Source organism: Kwoniella botswanensis, chromosome 1, assembly GCF_036426115.1.
Source record: "Kwoniella botswanensis chromosome 1, complete sequence".
Lineage (NCBI taxonomy): Eukaryota > Fungi > Basidiomycota > Tremellomycetes > Tremellales > Cryptococcaceae > Kwoniella > Kwoniella botswanensis.
Genome location: NC_088599.1, coordinates 15,622,620 through 15,640,703, shown reverse-complemented (window position 1 = coordinate 15,640,703; position 18,084 = coordinate 15,622,620). Strand labels below are relative to the sequence as shown.

The window sequence follows — 18,084 nt, the reverse complement described above, 5'->3', positions numbered from 1 at the left end:
GTCATCTCGTCCCCTCTCCTTCACACAGCATCGTCACCGCTCATACTCAACAAAGGATCCTTGGTATCACTGTTACTCATCGTATTCGGACCTCGAGACACCGCCGATATCATTGACTATTATTGATTCCGCACCGCCTCTGTGACACCCTTACCCTACACGGACGGCTTAAGCTTAATCCCACTTCCCACTGAAAACAAAACCAAAAATAACAAATCCACCTTTCATCGCTTTTCAACTTTATTATTATCCTTGCCATTCATCACATCCTTATCAGTACAGCCACTGCGTCGCTAGGTACCAATCATTGTCAACCGGATGCTTTGAGCAGACGAGTATAGAATCATCAAGGTAGAGTGGAAGTCTGTGATCGAGTCCTGGATCAGCAAGAGCGTTACTAGTAAGAACTCGATTTGTAGAAATAGGATATACTTCGGTATCGATCATCCACATATATTTCTGAGTAAGCACAGTCATCAGTCATCTTCAGGTTCTTTCTGGTTACCTAATTTACTGAGTAACTTTATCTACATAGCCTCTATCTTATCGCACAAGTCATCATGACGGATCAAGCTGAACCCTCCTTTGATGCGATATTCTCCTCTCAACAACCACCTCGTCGATCGTCCACCTCATCATCATTCAACGCTTATGCCTTCCATAACCCCTACCCATCTGCTGATCAACATCAGATGAATCCCCCTCCCCTAGGTCACACTGGCGGACAGTTCGTCGACGAACCCCAACAGCTAAATAGGAAGTCTAGCAACGCCTCAATATCCTCCAGACCAGGGAATAGGGATGGAGCGTCGTCGTCAACTTCGGGGTCAGATATGATGATGAAAGGATTTAATCTAGATGCGAATGGGAATGGTAGAAGACAGTCTTCACTAAGGAAAGAATCGTTACCTTTCAATCCTGAAGCTGACAGTACGATAATCGCGACTGCCCCCAGACAGGGTAACAATATCAGTCCAAATCATCAGAATCTCACATCTCCTCCAATAGGTGATATCATGTTCGGTGGATCAGGTCAACGATTAGATAATCAACATCAACAGCAGCCGCTGCAGCAACAAGTACAACAACAGTATCAGCAACATCAACAAGCACCGTGGACTGGAGATGATTTAGTACCGGCAGGAGGAATCTTGCAACAGCAACAGCAACAAGCATCTATACAGTATTCATATGTGCAGAACAACCAACAGCAACACAGTCCATTCCCTTCTCCTATACCTACCCCCTCTTCTGCAGGATTAGAGTATATGACACCTGGATCTGCCAATTCACTCAACAATTCAACGATCTACGATGGATATTCACCGTATACCGATCCAAACCCCGCTCTCACACCTAATAATCAAGCTAATATGGGAGGATGGGGACAGGATTTCATCAGTCAACCTGAATCTTCGAATGGGGGGTACTCTACTGGGTATGGAGTCGGTACGGGGAATGACATGCAGGGAAGTGGGATGGACGATATGATGGGCATGAATGACCAGGAGGCTTTGAATAATGAATTGCAGAGAATGTGAGTTCATGCGCTCACCTCTTTCTATCTGCCTACCCCCTCGGATTAGGATACTTCCCGCCTTTCGAATCCTGTTCATCAACTCGGCCTTCTATCACTCTGATTGTTTTACGTAGCGGCAATGCAATCCTTATCTTAAGCTGTCCGATTCCGGATCCTAAACAAAGGATTATGCCTGTCCCACCTGAAAATAGAATTATGTGCTGACGCTGCTGCCCCTTCTTTACATAAATAGTATATCCAACACGTCACATCACAGCTCCGCTCAGCAGTCAAGAGAACCGTCACCCTATCCTCAGACAGCTCATACTCCGGACCCGAACTATAATCAGAAATATCAGAACCAGCCTGAGGCCATGTCTGCCGGACCCTCTAGACAAGGTTCCTTCCCCACTTCCAGGTCGCCGAGTCCCTTCGCCCCTCCACAACAACACCAACACCAGTTCGATATGACAGATCTCACATCTCCACCTTCAACTGGTCAATTCCCAGTGACTGCTTCATCTTCTCAGGGTAACTCACCTTTCCTCAACAAACCTCAATCACCTCCTGCATTAATCATACCCAATCAGCATAGTCCATCTCCGGTTCTGCCGCCAATCGTCACAACAGCTGTGGGTGGGCCAGGCGGAAATGCACGAGGAGGTGTTCATGCGCCAAGACAAGGTGATTTAGGTGGTTCGGTGACCGGTGGTTTGCTGCCACCTGCCAATCCAGCTCTGGAACATCTAACGGGTATGGCGGGGATCAGTCCTATCGCACCGAGTGCGGATGGACCGATGATTTACATTCAACCTAGTACTCCTATCAGCGGGCTGAAAGATGGTAGAGGACTGTTTGACGCTGCTCTCCGACGAGCTGGACAGATGGCTCAGCAAAACCAGAATGGGCAACCAGGTCAAGGCGAACAGTATCAACCGCAACAGGGCTTCAATGTCCCTCCACCCCAGTCACACCCTCTCGCACGACCTGGATCATCCGATCAGATTGGACAATCCGATCAGTCAGGTAATGCAGGCAATAATGGAATGGATTTCGCTGCCGCAATGGCATTTCAAGCCTCGCAAGGATGGGGTCAAGATAACTTGGGTGGACTGGGAACAGGTATACAAACTAGACCCCGAGCGAAATCAGACTCGTTCATGCCTTCCCCCACGGCTGATTCGTTTGATCGCCAGGCTCTGTTCAACTTCCTCATTGGTACCAATCCTGATAATGTTTCTGGAATGCAAGATCAACAGCAGCAACAGCAACAGCAACAGCAAGGTGTATCAGATCAGTGGAAGAGTACGGTCAACGCTTGGCGCACGGGTGTCAACGATAATGATCAAAACATCAGTTCTAATTCGAATACAACCTTAGATCCTAGACTGTTACCCGGTCAGGATAACAGCATCACAACTCAAGAAGCATTTGAACGGTTCTTGCTTCAGCAACAACAACAACAGCAGCAGCAGAACCAAAATATTGATCCAGCAAGCCAGCAACATCAATTAAACCAATTACATGCTCAAAGAAATCGATTACCTCCTCTAAATACCAATACTCAAGGTGAAGGGCAGGGCAATGGAGTATTCAAATATGCGCCTGGGGAGTTTTCACCTACTTCAATGGCATTTTATCAATCTATCGGTTTATACCCTCATTCGGCCTCTGAATTACCTGGAACCACCTCTGCTCCATTCTATACCACGACATTCGGTAATATCTCAGGTGGCGCTGAAGGGAATTTACCCAATACCGTCGGGCCCTCTCAAGCTTCCTTTTTACCTGCTCCGTTGAACTTGCAGCAGCATGGCAGAAGGAGATCGTTCGGAGGTGAAGGTTCGAATCATCCTGCTGCTGGGGCTGGCACACCGGGGTACGGAGTTGAGTTCACCCAAAACACTCAAAATCATAGTTCACCATTTGGCCAACTACGTCCCGGCGCGGTGAGAGGAGTAAGCGGAGGTGGACATAGGAGAGCGGCTAAATCTGAGGATTTAGGAAGAGCAGGGACGGGTTGGGGTGTAGGTGCGGGTGGATCTACGTGAGTTTCAGTCTTGAGTTTGGGTTATCTTTCCCTGGAACTGGAAAAGTGATCGAGAGATTGCGATGTAAGATCCAAATGCGGTATTTTGATCTAATCTGTGCGAAGCGATGATTGTGTGTGTCTGAGGAAGATGTATTCACCGGTCAATCAATGCTGTGCATTCTTGACACCGTATATCATTTGAGAAAGCTGTGCTGATAGAATCTTATCTAATATTTGTATTTGAATACAATCAGAGCCGACTTCTTACAAAGTATAACAGCCAATGATGGATCACTCTTACCACCTATGAACCGTGGTCGATCAATGTCACATTCGCGAAATTCATCTGCGTCATCTATTAGATCGGCTTCTCCTGCTTTATCACTAAGTTCCCAGGGGTCCAATTGGTCAAACATGGAAAGAATGGAATTGCCCGATGGTGTACAATTGCCCGCAACCGGTGATCAGGTCCAACCGGTTCAACAAGTTCAACCTCAAGGGAAGGGAAGAAGGAGGATAGCAAAGATGAAAGTTACGAGCGTGGCTACTGAGGTGGCGAGTACGAGTAGGAGAACAAATAGTGGGGTGTTCAAATGTCCTGGTGAGTGTGGTGTCTGACTCGATCATACTATGGGACATGGTGAGGACGAGCTGATTGGGCTTTCGTCAACGATAGTTCCCGGATGTGGAAGCACGTTCACTAGGCATTTCAATCTGAAGGGCCACTTGAGATCGCACAATGATGAGAGACCTTATAAGTGTTTATATGATGGATGTCCGAAATGTGAGTGAGATACTGCTGCATGATCATGATAACTCTCAGTTATTCCTGGAAGATTGATTAGCTGATTCGCTTGTTGGTCACCTTATATAGCCATTGTTGGGTTCGCTCGTCAGCACGATTGTAAGAGACACATGCTATTGCATGAAGGTCTAAGACCATTTGAATGTGAGGGTTGTGGTAAGAAGTTTGCCAGACTGGATGCGTTGACAAGACATCGTGAGTATATCTGACTCATTGACACAATCAAACATACTCGAAATTACCCTTGACATTGACGATGACAATTCGACAATTTACCTTTGCTGACATTGTTTCTGTACGCTACTTAATAGACAAATCGGAACAAGGTCAAGAATGCGCTATAACCCATCCATTACCAGTCAATCCTGACGGTACGCCCATGTCAGAATCTCAATATAAAATGTACAAAGGAGTGAAGGCACCTCAACCTAAGACTATATCCTCGGGAGATACACCCAATTTACCTTCTGGAGGAGGTGGCGGTGGTGGGAGGAGAAGAAGTAGTGGTGTGAAATCTGAGTTTTTGAGTGGAGATGAAAGGGATGATAGGTCAGGTGGGGAAAGTGATTTGGGAGGTGGGCTGAGTGGGATGGAGGAATATGATCGCTACTAGTTGAGTTAGTATTGAAGGATGGAAGGATGGAAGGATGGAGCGATGGAGCAAGTATCACCTTGCGATTATAGATTGATTATCTTTATAGTACAATTCTTTGTTTCATCTCTGCGCCATATAGTGTAAATATAGATCCAATGATCATTATCATGTACAGTACTTGTCATTATGCTCGAGTAGGAGTAGAACCGAATTACAAGAGTATAGCATACTTGATATGAAATCATGTACAAATTAATCCTACCTCCACTTCTTGACTCGTCCACTGTTATTGTCAATTTGGATAATTTCGAAAGTTTTATCTATACTCTTGACTTCGCTTCTTTCTCCATGAGATAGGAAGTACTGACCCACGCACGACCGGACCCACTTCGAAGACCCGGACTGAACGCAGGGAATCAACTGTGGTTCGGTCGATCTCTATCACTCCGATCCTGACATTCAGTTATCTTTGAAAAACATAATCCAGAAAAAGGAAAGAAACATGACTTTGACGACGCTCGAGATTCTTCGTCGACAATACCTATCCCTCTACCCGCTCTACCTCATCTCATTCCCTGCTCCCTCTCTCCTTGCCGACCCGCAGTCACAGGAATATCTGATAGATAAGCTGTTAGGGGAAAGTCATCAGCCTGAAAATGAGTATAGGCGGAAGTTCTGGAGAAGGGTGGTGGAGAGTATGGAGATTGGACTGAAAGAGTTAGAATCGCAGTTGGAGTTCTCACAGGAAGATCGAGATGAGTCGGTCAGTCATACTGATGGTTTTTACTATGACTGGATGTGGCATGACTCGATAAGCTGAAACATTATGCGAATCATGGTAGGAAATTGACGAGAGGTTTTACGATCTTTTAACTAATTTGATGGTTACCAATGACGCCAACGCCAACGGTGAAGCTGGACCTTCATCGAGTGGGTGAGTGAAGCCATACACCTGGATTGTCTGAAGTCACTGTCGTCGTCATTTATGACAATCGAGCGTATGTAGAATATAGAATTGAGCCGCTGACTTCTGATGATGATAATATCAGACCGAAAACAACTTATCGGACACTCATATATGATAAACCTAGATCACCAAATTATCCATTGAAGGACACCAACACCAGCACCAACGATCACGATTTTGAACATCGTATAGATGGAGACAGTGACATAGATGAAGATAAGATCGTTCTTTTGGAAGAACAGATTGCGATTCAAGCAGGAACAACCGGTTTGAGAACTTGGTGAGTTGAATTGAGTAGAACCAAACCGAATGTAATCGAACTTCATCTAAGAAGAACTTGTCATCTCCTCAGGACAGCAGCCCTTCATCTAGCTCATCAAATCCTTCGACACCCACATTTGATCTTCTACGGTAGCGATTCATTTTACAGGGGTATACTGGAACTGGGAGCTGGGACGGGATTTTTATCGATATTGTTCGCTCAGCTGGGTGCGGATGTCATTTCCACGGATCTGGGTATCGAGTCGGACGCAAAATCAGCCGATGAGATTGACATAGAGCAACATCACGAAGAGAACGGTGAGAGTAGAACTCCGCTGGGGAGGTTGAAGTGCAATGTAGATCTTAGTGAGTAATTCATCATCTAACATCTAAAGTTGATCGTTCTACTAAGTATTGATTTCGATTTACCATTTCATCTATACCTAACATAGATTCGATCAGTGAGCGTGTATCTGTCAAAGCTTTAGATTGGACAGACGCATCGTTGCTGCCTGAGGAAAGACCCAGTATATGGTCGAAATTGGTAGAGGAAAGAAGGACAATAGTAGCTGCTGATGTCGTATGTTTTTATTGTTGTTCCTTCTATCTTGTATATGCTAGAGCCAAGCTGATCTCAACACTGCATCTTAGATATACGATCCAGACTTAGTACCCCCTCTGGTAAATACAATTCGAGTCTTGCTCGAGGATGATGGCCAGAACCAGGCTATTATCTCGGCGACGGTGAGGAATCAGGAGACTTTCGATAAATTTCTGATCACCTGTGGTACGTATCCTTCTCGTATGCTCAACGCTCAACGGATAGATCAAAATGACGAGGCTGATGAGTGACTTGTAGGACAACATCGTCTCCAAGTCAGTTTCATCGAGGTACCTGCCATGAACGGGAACGGGGATGATGTTAGAGCTTGTCCTACGTTCTGGGATTCGGCTCTGGATAAAGGGACGGAAGTGAAGATTATGCGGATTACCAAAAGAAGGCGGTTGTAGATGAGGAAAGAAAGAGGATTCCCAGCTCAAATAGCAGGAAGTGCTGAACCTCATTGGAACAATATTATAAAACATGAACACTCATAGAGTATAGCTCTATTGTCACCCGATAAGTTTGTTGACTAACTAGCCAACTCTAATGACCTCCATACGAAAACTTAACGCCATCCCTTACACACTTTGTAGTATAGTATGTTTCTCGCTCATGCATGTTCATGCCATCTGCTGTCAATTGTTCGCTCCGATCCACTTGCAAAGTGTCCACAACCTATCAATGTACCCGTATAAATACAATGCATGAACCAAAAGATCAAAGTTTAAGGTTAAGCATCACGTTTAAGCGGTCTCGACTTGGAGCTATTTGTAACAAACACAACAAGTCAGTCGACCATGCTCTCAGAGAACTGAACTAGACAACTCACAAGGTCAGAGTCCCCAGCGTCTTGGATGGACATAACACCGACTCTGTAAAGTTTACCGGCGGCGGTACCGAGGTCAACGTTTGAACCGTCGTAGTGGTGAACGTTGGTTTTTGACCTGAAACAATTCATATGATACGAATCAACATTGAACCATTATACAAAGTGATTTACACTGTATCGCAAGACGATTTGAAATATAGGAAAAAGGGATGATGTAACTCACAACATAGCGTAGTATTCAAGCTCGGATTTTCGGATGGGGGGACAGTTCTTGGAGATCAAGATGAGCTTGGCTAATTATTGGTAATTGATTGATATACACCCGGTATCGATAGATTGGTATTTGTATTGGTGTTGGGAAAATGCCGATGTCCATCCAAGAACGCATCATGGGATGGTCAGTAGGAGTGAGTATGTGGAAAATTCGACATTTGATGAACGATGAAAGGTAGAGCAATAGAACAAAAAGGATTACACAAAATCGTCAGCAAGGAGAACCTTCTCAGCCTTATGGGCTCCAGTCTCCGACTTTTGAGAGCGCCTCTCTCGCCCAGACCTCTACGTCTTTGGATGGACAGGTTCACTCACATTTACCGGATCTAAGTTGCTTGAGAGCTTGCTTGTAACCGAGGGTGTACTATTATTTGAGAATGATATTATCAGTCATCATTCCTATTATTCTCATGATTATTCCCTTCTTTCTCTAAATCTTTCGTCCACCATGTCCTATTCATCCTATTCATTCCTCTTCTTCTGCCCGTCTCCTTGTCTACACTCAGTTTACTCAGTTTGAAGCAAGACTGTGAACCCACCTTTCCAGACTTGACGACAAGTTGTAATCTAGTGTTGATAGATTCGGAAGCTTTGGCAGACTTGGATTTCTTGACGGGAGCCATCTTGTCTCTGCTTTTTTGTTGGTTTATACGGGTAAAAGTGAGAAGGGTTTTTTGAAGGATGGAGAAGAAAGAAGATTTCGTTGGGTTGATGAAATGTTGAATTTGTCTGGTAGTGAGCACGAGCACGAGGGTAGAGAGGGGAGGGGGGTGGTGAGTGGGTACAAAGTTGAAATTTGTTGCTTGGTGGCAGTTTCGCTGGACGGCGTTTTTTACGATCGGCATTTCGGATTCATGTGGCATCCGCCGAAGTGTGACGGAACCTTTTTTCCCGAGATTAGAAGGATGATGTTGGAAATATTGGATGCATGATGGATGCATGATGAGATTATAACCAAGTTGCCGCTCACCACGAAGCAACAAGTGACACATAGTACCGAACCAATCACTAGAACAAGCACATAGCGGACACTTCACAATATATAGCTCAGCAAGTTCCTGACCTTCAGGCAAGCTCACCTCGATAAATACGCTCTGCGTCTCTTTACCTTGACATTCTTTCTACACCAAGTTGTCCAACCAAAGCACAATGGCATCAGCAACAGTCATAGGACTGAGTCTCCTCGGGGCGGGTCTAGCAGGTAGAGTGGGATATCAGATGTTCAGAGCGTCCGCAAGTGGCGCAGATAAATTCCTGAAAGGCGGTTTCAAGGCGAAGATGGATAAAGCCGAGGCATTGCAGGTGTTGGGATTGAGGTAAGTCACTTATTCCTTTTTCAGGTTTGGCCTAGTCATACAATATCAAGATAGTCATGTCAGAATCGAGTCTCAAGGAAGCCATCGTCTTTCTCTTTTAACTATCTCAGATGAAGAAGTTATATGGATCATTCTGACATGCTGTGATTTTTACCGTAGAGACCCAATAACGTCAAATCGACTGAAAGATGCCCATCGACGATTGATGTTGGCGAACCATCCTGATAGAGGTGGATCACCTTATTTGGCTGGGAAAGTGAACGAAGCGAAAGCTCTGTTAGAGTGAGTCACAAGTTCAATTATACATGGCAACATTTGAAGCGACGTTGACTATATTTTCTCCCTCCTTGATCCCTTAAATCACCATCTTCATATTATGTGAACGCTTGTTCGGATCAACAGCAAGGAAGCTCGAAGGTAGTCTTAGTATGTATGGAGATCGACTTCGGCTGGACTGGAGTGGAAGGAATGGAGAAGACCAGTAGGGCTAGGTCGGCCGGAGCAGGACGACGTATATTCATTGTATAATAATAAGATCATTTGGGCATCGATATCCAGTATCATCATGACATTCAAAGCATGCACTTCTCATGCTTGGGATATTCATCTGTTCAGTCTCCTTCAGCTTCGTCTCATAACATCTCCTTCTAGTGTACTGACAGTCCGATGCATTCGTGACCGGATGACGATCCGCAATTGACAGTTCACCTCCACTTCGATCACGTCTAAGTCGAATCCAAAATATTGAAATTTCCTTCGTCTGGTCCTCTGACCTTTACCGTGTCATATACCATCATCAACAAAACCAAAAATCAGAGCGATCCGTTCTATCCCTCCCCATCCACCATGTCCATCCACTCCGACCCCGACGCGACCGACTCGCAACTGTACTCCGGCCTTCCCGCACCACTTCACCTCCCCCCGTCAGAGCTACTAGAACACTATGAGCCCAATGTCCTCGCTCCTTTAGTGAGATGCTCGAAACTCCCCTTTCGACACCTAACATCGCTTTATGAAACCCACATCACTCACACACCTATGATACTCGCTGAGGAATTCTCAAGAGCTCAGATAGCAAGAGTATCAGATTTCTCTACTTCCTCCGAGGAACGGGGTGTTTACTGGATGACCCCTAGTTCTGGCTCTAGCTCTAAAGGAAAAGGAAAGGAGGCGGTTAGAGTCAATCATCCAGACGATGATCATTTATCCCCTTCGACCGACGAGCTTATAACATATTATCAACCACCATCCACCACAAAAGACAGATTACCTCCAAGCCCTTCTCCACCAAATAGAGATGCGGTGTTAGTCCGAGGAAATCTGATTGCCCAATTCGCTTCTCCCAATGCCAAATCCCTTGCGGACGCTGCGGAGCTCATATCGCCTTACGTAGATGGGATTGATCTCAACTGTGGGTGTCCCCAGCGTTGGGCATATAATGAGGGAATAGGATGTGCGTTATTGAGAAAACCGGAATTGGTAAGGGATATGGTCAGAGGAGTGAGGCAGAGAATGGGTTGGGGTTGGAGTGTTAGTATTAAAATTAGGATAGATCCTGATCAGAAGTGAGTACATTCTACTGTCTACACTCTAGAAAGTAGAGTGTGGATTTGAGTTTACCAATAGGTGATATGTGATGAATTGACCATGAGTTGTTTGTGTTGGTTTGTAGACAAACCGAAACACTCATTCGTAATGCACTGTCGGCCGGTATATCCTATCTATCAATTCACGGTCGTACTCGCCATCAACAATCTACCGACCCCGTCAACCTTGAAGGAATCAAGTTCGCAGTGGAAACTGTCAAAGGCGAAGTACCATGTACGGGTAATGGGGATATATGGAGTTATGAGGATGTGGTGACTATGAGGGAAAAGACGGGTGTCAAAGGTGTGATGGCTGCTAGAGGATTATTAGCCAAGTCAGTACAAGCATTCAATCTCTCGGACCTTTTTCTTTTCTCATAACGCATCCTGGGCCTAATAGGGGAACCATCAATCTGTACGTTTGCTAATACTGGTATGCAATTACAGCCCCGCTCTATTCTGTAATTACCCCTCGACGCCCTCTCACGCCGTATCGCAATTCATCTCCTTGTCAACCTCCTACGGTCTGATCTTCCCCTTGTTCCACCGTCATTTGGCATACATGCTTGAAAGTGATTTCTCCAGGAACGAAAAAGTCTGGTTCAACTGTCTGAGTAGTAGTACCGCTGCGATCGATTGGTTGGAAAATAGAGGATTGGATTGGAGGAAGGATAGAAGTACGATTTGGGACGCTAGGAGGGGAAGGGGAGTTTTGAGCACTGTATAGCAATTCGATCGATTATGCTATTGAAATCTGGGCAGTACTCGCCAGAGCTTATTCAATCTTTAAAGTATTTCTCTGTTGTTGTACATTAGATATAGATATGTAGACAGATAGATCAAGGCAAACTATCCGAAAGAAGGAATAATAGACAACTAGACATGAATATAATGTGTAATGCATATTAATCAGAGTATAACCTAAATCGTATATATGTTACTGGTATCGATATGGATGATAAGGAATTGAAAAGAAGCTAAATTGTACAAATGAATGAATGAAAAGCCAAAAGTGTCCAAAACCCAGACTGAGACATTAGAGCATCTTGATCAATTCACTGACTTTAGGTCCATTGGCCAATACTTTAGCGTCTACTCCACTCAATCCTTGGTCTTTCGATTTCGAGAGCATCTCGTCCCACCATGGGTAAAGGAGATCACGGGCAATGAGTTTGAACCATGGTGTGAAAGAGTTGTCTAAAGAGGGATTACATCAGCATGAGCATCGGCATCGGGAAAGAGGTTGATGATGGAAAATTGCAAGGCAGCTGTATATGTATGATGTATCGGAATAGAGAACTGATTTTGGGTGAGATTGATAAATATTACTCACCGGAATCTGAGAACATAGCTTCCAATTCATCTTTCGATACATACTTAGCATCGCTCACTTCGTTCGGATTCAAGTTCAGGTCGACATCAATGGTGGAGAAGAGGATATAGTCGACTATAATAGACAAACCTCAAATCAGCTCAAATCCCTCATGTGTGAGGTTTTGTAAAAGGTGTGATTCGAGATGGAAAGGGTTCGTTACTGACTCTCGTGTTCACCCCATAGTCCATCACTAGGTGCCAAATAATGTATCTTAGTTAGGTAAATGAAATCTTCAGATTTCAGCTGAGAGGACGGTATACCGAGCTCTTGAGGGAGTTTTCGGATAGCTGCTGATTTGACACCTATCGATTTCGATTGAAATTGATGCACAAGTCAGTGATCGTATTCTCTTATGTCCACATATTATTTTGGTCTTCTTCCCCAGATTAGGTCTGATGACGAGCACTCACCTGACTGATTCTCCTCTACCAACTCAGCTTTGATACTCAGTGGATGGGAACAACAGGTATTAGTCCACATCGAGGGGAAAGTGATCTTCTCATCGGCTCGTTTCTGTAATAACAATCTACCGTCTGAAGGTCTGAAGAGGAAGACTGAGAATGCTCGATGGAGGAGACCGGTATTTATATTTGACATCAGATGGCCTATACACAGAGAGTAATCAGTATTTGGTATATTGCCATAACGAGTAAGACAGTGCCTGTCTAGAGATCAGTCTTTGAGTGACGCGACGAAGCCACTCACACGTCTTCTTACTGTCCTCTCCGTACGCTTTATCATTCTCATCCACCAATATGCATCTCTCTTCCATCAACCTCACCTGCTCTTCGTCATAGGTATCTAGACTGATCGTGTTGGTGGTGGAAGGGAGCGAAGGAGGGATGGTCTCGGTGACGGCGGTGGCCATTTTGAATGACGAGTGGGTATGGGTATGTAAAGAGCGTGGGTGTAAGTGTGAAAGACGGGGATTGGAATTCTTGGGAAGATCAGATGGACGATTACAAGATAGAATACCTGGTAAGGTAGGTCGGATTTCTGAATGCTTAGAATATTCTGACTTTTATCAACAACATCGTTCGACAATTCCTGCAAAGACGCGCTTCAACGAGTGATAGGAATACTTCCGCTCAGCTTTAGCCAGCGTATTATGTATTATGTATGACGTGTAACATCTTCCTTATCAACAAGTTCGTTGGCTCCACCGACGTCATAAGGTCCGTTCCGTTGTTATCAGTAACAAGTGTGAGTCAGAGTGACTTTGCAAGTGAAAGTGACCAGTTGCAAAGACACAGCGTGATTGATGGGTATGAGGTCAGAGATAAGGAGGAAGATTTCCACACTGCGCAAACCATCAAAATATATATGGGCACATGCATTTTGTGGGGTTTCCATGTTGGCTTTACCTTTCACTTCGCTCCAAGAAATACAAAAATAAAGGAGAAGAAAGAACCAGGCGAAATAACTTTCGATTTTAAAACAAGACAAGCAATATTGATAACAAGGAAAATGTCTTCAGCTCTTAACGAGTGAGTGGCATTCCTATTATGGGTTCATCACTCGAGGTCCGACGGACAGTAGTCTGTATGAAATATACTGATCTCTTTCGCCTGTAACATAGTACTTCCGTCCACCCAACAGGTGCTCAAGGCGTAGCACCAGGTATCCAAAATGTGCGTTGAGCCCTTGTACTTCACTGTGACTTTCTGAGATTACTAGCTACATGTGTCTAACGAGTGGTATTCTAGGTATCGACCTCTTCTACCGCTCAATCCGACGATGTGTTTGCGACAGGCGGTCAACTAAGTGGACACTCAGGTGTCCCCAATGAAAGCGGTTACGAACATACCATCTCGAAAGATGCAAAGGATGTGGTAGAGGGTAAACCGGGTGTTATCGAATCTACCGAGTTGGCTCCGTTGGGTGATGAGAAGGTAGCTGCCGATCGTGAGTACCGTCCTCTCGTGATCATGAAACAATTCAGATCCTCCAACCATCTACCACCCAAGATCCACATGCCCAATTTCCGCTTGCATTACAAAGCAGAGCTGACCTTGCTTCATGATGCGCTTCTGTAGCCGGTTTGATCTCCCAGGCTACTAGCCTAGCGAAAGATGCTTACAACGCTGTTGTCGGAGAGAAATAGATAGCGAGTCAAGGTCAAATCCAGATTGTAGCTTATAGTCCAACTCCCGAGATGTATCTTAGACGAATGCAAATCAGCCACGATGCTGTGTTTCCACATTGCGCGAAGCAAAGTCCCGCACCATGAACTAAGCGGGATAAAAAACAGATCATATGAGCAAATCAAGGTCATAAGATCAGTCTGTGGGTGTACGACTACCACTACTCTGCATGAGGTGTCAGGCACTCCTGTCTGGATTATTTCTATTTGTATGTATGAAGGTGTGGAATCAGATTCTTCATCCTTCGACTAGAATAGTCTTTCACACGATGAGTCAAGATGAGGTCACTCTGTAGCATGTCATATAGAATGGAATGGAAGAGTTCTGCACAAAAGAGAAAGATGTATGTAGGCCATACGCAATGAGGACCGTATATTCGCATACTCGCAGTTGGGGATCCACTCTATGAATGAAGACTGATGATATATAAGACCACTTGATGTGACGCTATCCAAGTCTTCTTCCTCTCTTGTTCCATACAATCCAGACAGAACATCTGAATACAAATTGCAATACTTGACAACTCACGAAAACAATGTCTTCGCCGCTCAACGAGTAAGCATCACCACCATCTATTCTGTTCCATAGGCGACCGTCGACTGACTGGATCTGGTGACATAGTACTTCAATGCTTCCTACTGGTGCCCAAGGTTCTCAACCGGGTATCCAAAATGTTAGCCATCCCGCACCCTAGACCCTACCTGATCTTCTCTCACGCTAACACCGTTTTCCGGTTTGTTGCTAGACGTCAACCTCTTCGACCGGTCGAAGAGAAGATCCATTCGCTACCTCGGCCAATATGTCTGGTCATTCAGGCGCAGCCATGGAAAGCGGGTACGACCGTAGCCATGGTCATGGTCATAGACGCGAACATGACCATGAACCCGGACAACCTCACAACCCATTCAAACACCCTCATGATTCCTGTGAGGCCGAACCAGGATTGATCGAATCGACCGATTTGGCTCCTTTGAACCATGAAGTGGTTGCTGCTGATCGTGAGTGAAACGGTACTCCTAATCTCCCCATCTGAGCGAGATCCTCCTCAAGTCGTACGGGGATTCATCATGATTCGGTGATTTCGGTATCCGCCATCACCCAAACAATCAGATCTACCCGCTCCGTATTCGCTTCCACCAAAGATCGTATAGGCCAGCTGACACCTTGCTATGATGATCAATAGACCCAATAAACAAAGGTCAACAACAATCGCAAACTTCCCGAATGAGCAAGAACATGTAACAGGAGTCTGCCAGATTGCCCCTTACTTGTCCTAGTGCATCGATGTCTTTTGGTAGCAACTGAATGAAAGCAAATGGTAAAAGTAGTAATCAATCGTGTATCAAATTTATAGTATTTGATGGTTATAAGAAAATAAAATGAAAAATGCACGTGTGTTCGATTTTGAAGTACAGTACTTTGTTGATCGCCGATCAGTTCGTTGATTCTATTGACCAAGCAAGTATATATCGTAAGCTAATAATTATCAAAGCATGAGATGCTGCAGAGAAAGAGTCGAAGTATTAAAGAGAGTCATCCTCCATGACCGGAAGCTGGGGTATCATGGCGCAAGCGATTAAGCGAACCGAATGATGGATCCACGCTATAACCGGATCAGATATCATCAAATGAGATGACATCAAAGGAGTCACTGAACAGCCTGCACATTCAATTCAATCCCATACATACAATCAAGTCGACACATACGATCAAAAGAGAACACATAATCACTTATCAATATCCACACATACATACCTTCTTGATCATCACCTCAAGCTGGAATATATATGAAGAGCTGCTAATTTGATAATACATACATACGAACACCACATCATCTCGACTCGACCTGAACAATATGAGATCCATTTGTCTACTTCTCGGAGTGGCTTCGGTCTTGCCTACAGTCCTATCATGGGGAGCAGCAGGTACGTAATCATCCTAATTCTCGCTATCATACCAGCAATCACTCGGGACACTGATAACTGTGGTTCCCGAATAGGCCATGAGATGGTAGCTACCATCGCTCAAATCCACTTACACCCATCTACCCGTCAGAAACTCTGCGACATCTTACCTGCCGAGGCGAACTGTCATCTGGCTCCTATAGCAGCTTGGGCTGATCAGGTTAGGAATAGGTATAGGAATACTGCGCCAATGCATTATATCAATGGTGAGTGTATCTGAATCGACATACGATTCACAAGTTGTAAACAATTCCATCAATGTTGTAAATCGGTCATCATACATCTACTTTCATATGAGATACATATGTCGAACTCGATGCTAACGACCCTTTGGATCTTGGATAAAGGTATCGATGACTTCCCACCTGAACGATGTACTTTCGGCGAGCATGGTTGGGCCAATGAAGATGTCAATGTAGTCACTGCGATCCAAAATTTCACCAGAACCATCATGGATGGTAAAGCCGGAAGAGACAGTGATATACCGTTGAGGTTCTTGGTTCATTTTTTAGGGGATATGCATCAACCTTTGCATCTGACAGGGAGAGATAAAGGTGGGAATGGAGGTGAGTGTGGGGTTTTACATCTGGGATCTTTTCATATATCCCATTTCGCACTTGCAAGGTATTTCTTTGTGGTTGAGAGAATAAGCTGATGAATCTGGATGTGAACATAGCTCAATTCAGATTTGAAGGACGACAACGAAAGTGAGTGTAAAATGGTTCTCAGTCTCATGCTTTCCGATTTGATCAAACTAATTCATCCATTCACATTTACTCTACAGTCTTCATTCAGTTTGGGATGGTGGGATCATCACCAAGAATATAAGAGAGCTGTCCAATTATACCAGTCCTCTGCCAAGGTGGGTTTGTCCATGTTTATATGTCACATCCGATTATTCATACTGACTCCCTCTTTTGTTATTGATTTTAGCAAACAAATCGAGTCCAACCTCCTCGGAGCGATATTCGACCCCTACGTCCGGTGGATAGTCTGGGAAGGTATCCGAGAATGGTGGCGTCCCAACTTGGAATCATGGTTGGAATGTCCCCTCGAAGGAGATCCATTCCCCCATTCATCCCATACCGACATCCCACCTTCCACTCCTGCACTGATCAAAGAGTACTTTAGGACAGCTTCGTCGATCGTCCTTTCCCTCCTTCCAGGATCTCTCTCTGCTCTGACAGAAGTGAGATACCCTATACCTACGAGGGAAACAGAGGGATTCGAAGATCAAGCTATAGCCTTACATCCAATTAACCTCAAACTCAAGGGTGTGAACCAGACCACCTTCCCCGCATGTCCTTATACTTGGTCTAAAGATATTCATTCGCTGAATTGTGAGATTGCCTGGCCTAAGGAATATAAGAATAACGACCATCCACTCATAGAGCTAGATACGGATAAATACCTTGGTGAAATTGGCAGACAGAAAGTGGTAGAGAGGCTGTTGGCGATGGCTGGGTTGAGGTTGGCGAAGATTTTGAATGAAGCGCTGGCGGAAGAAGGTCAGTTGGTGGGAAATGGACTGTATTTTGATTATTGAGTCGGACATCTGGAGATGTAGCTGTTGAAGTCGGAATCATTCTTTGTCTGTTCTTGTCTTTTGTCTTTTGTCGTCCGTCTAGTGGTAAGAAAGTAATGTCAGTCAGTAGGTTCCCAATCATATGTTCTGTTTTGATGATGTATACAACATCAAAATGTCTTTGTCGTTTGTCATTGTCAATTCACAGGAGCCATCCATGCTTTCTTGAACCGCATGAGGATCAACGTTTTCTCGCCCTTGCTGACATATTAGCTGCTCTCCGTGGCAC

General features: G+C 44.7%; 9 protein-coding genes across 9 annotated transcripts; 7 read left to right on the top strand and 2 right to left on the bottom strand.

Moving 5' to 3' along the window:
• Nucleotides 1-560: 560 nt before the first annotated feature.
• Nucleotides 561-4,969, top strand: L199_005922 (uncharacterized protein; the record flags this gene model as incomplete). Its single annotated transcript, XM_064891624.1, has 6 exons — nucleotides 561-1,537; nucleotides 1,773-3,566; nucleotides 3,806-4,152; nucleotides 4,228-4,335; nucleotides 4,426-4,551; nucleotides 4,668-4,969. The coding sequence occupies 6 exons, from the start codon at nucleotides 561-563 to the stop codon at nucleotides 4,967-4,969; spliced, it is 3,654 nt and encodes a 1,217-aa protein (XP_064747696.1).
• A 484-nt stretch (nucleotides 4,970-5,453) lies between these two features.
• Nucleotides 5,454-7,190, top strand: L199_005921 (uncharacterized protein; the record flags this gene model as incomplete). Its single annotated transcript, XM_064891623.1, has 7 exons — nucleotides 5,454-5,714; nucleotides 5,794-5,885; nucleotides 6,001-6,198; nucleotides 6,271-6,545; nucleotides 6,632-6,759; nucleotides 6,831-6,966; nucleotides 7,039-7,190. 7 exons carry the CDS (start codon nucleotides 5,454-5,456, stop codon nucleotides 7,188-7,190), a joined length of 1,242 nt encoding a protein of 413 aa, XP_064747695.1.
• Nucleotides 7,191-7,526: 336 nt separating this feature from the next.
• On the bottom strand, nucleotides 7,527-8,508 carry L199_005920 (60S ribosomal protein; the record flags this gene model as incomplete). The annotated part of the gene is made up of 5 exons (XM_064891622.1): nucleotides 7,527-7,547; nucleotides 7,613-7,727; nucleotides 7,836-7,905; nucleotides 8,201-8,249; nucleotides 8,425-8,508. 5 exons carry the CDS (start codon nucleotides 8,506-8,508, stop codon nucleotides 7,527-7,529), a joined length of 339 nt encoding a protein of 112 aa, XP_064747694.1.
• A 526-nt stretch (nucleotides 8,509-9,034) lies between these two features.
• Nucleotides 9,035-9,487, top strand: L199_005919 (uncharacterized protein; the record flags this gene model as incomplete). The annotated part of the gene is made up of 2 exons (XM_064891621.1): nucleotides 9,035-9,201; nucleotides 9,361-9,487. 2 exons carry the CDS (start codon nucleotides 9,035-9,037, stop codon nucleotides 9,485-9,487), a joined length of 294 nt encoding a protein of 97 aa, XP_064747693.1.
• A 560-nt stretch (nucleotides 9,488-10,047) lies between these two features.
• Nucleotides 10,048-11,514, top strand: L199_005918 (uncharacterized protein; the record flags this gene model as incomplete). Its single annotated transcript, XM_064891620.1, has 3 exons — nucleotides 10,048-10,766; nucleotides 10,874-11,122; nucleotides 11,235-11,514. The coding sequence occupies 3 exons, from the start codon at nucleotides 10,048-10,050 to the stop codon at nucleotides 11,512-11,514; spliced, it is 1,248 nt and encodes a 415-aa protein (XP_064747692.1).
• Nucleotides 11,515-11,823: 309 nt separating this feature from the next.
• L199_005917 (isopentenyl-diphosphate delta-isomerase) lies at nucleotides 11,824-13,030 on the bottom strand (the record flags this gene model as incomplete). The annotated part of the gene is made up of 5 exons (XM_064891619.1): nucleotides 11,824-11,984; nucleotides 12,121-12,234; nucleotides 12,327-12,464; nucleotides 12,573-12,767; nucleotides 12,868-13,030. 5 exons carry the CDS (start codon nucleotides 13,028-13,030, stop codon nucleotides 11,824-11,826), a joined length of 771 nt encoding a protein of 256 aa, XP_064747691.1.
• Nucleotides 13,031-13,629: 599 nt separating this feature from the next.
• L199_005916 (uncharacterized protein) lies at nucleotides 13,630-14,266 on the top strand (the record flags this gene model as incomplete). The annotated part of the gene is made up of 4 exons (XM_064891618.1): nucleotides 13,630-13,649; nucleotides 13,742-13,793; nucleotides 13,869-14,067; nucleotides 14,199-14,266. The coding sequence occupies 4 exons, from the start codon at nucleotides 13,630-13,632 to the stop codon at nucleotides 14,264-14,266; spliced, it is 339 nt and encodes a 112-aa protein (XP_064747690.1).
• Nucleotides 14,267-14,841: 575 nt separating this feature from the next.
• On the top strand, nucleotides 14,842-15,548 carry L199_005915 (uncharacterized protein; the record flags this gene model as incomplete). The annotated part of the gene is made up of 4 exons (XM_064891617.1): nucleotides 14,842-14,861; nucleotides 14,928-14,979; nucleotides 15,052-15,304; nucleotides 15,490-15,548. The coding sequence occupies 4 exons, from the start codon at nucleotides 14,842-14,844 to the stop codon at nucleotides 15,546-15,548; spliced, it is 384 nt and encodes a 127-aa protein (XP_064747689.1).
• Nucleotides 15,549-16,161: 613 nt separating this feature from the next.
• Nucleotides 16,162-17,816, top strand: L199_005914 (uncharacterized protein; the record flags this gene model as incomplete). The annotated part of the gene is made up of 6 exons (XM_064891616.1): nucleotides 16,162-16,231; nucleotides 16,306-16,476; nucleotides 16,618-16,836; nucleotides 16,947-16,977; nucleotides 17,055-17,132; nucleotides 17,204-17,816. 6 exons carry the CDS (start codon nucleotides 16,162-16,164, stop codon nucleotides 17,814-17,816), a joined length of 1,182 nt encoding a protein of 393 aa, XP_064747688.1.
• Between the last annotated feature and the right edge of the window lie 268 nt (nucleotides 17,817-18,084).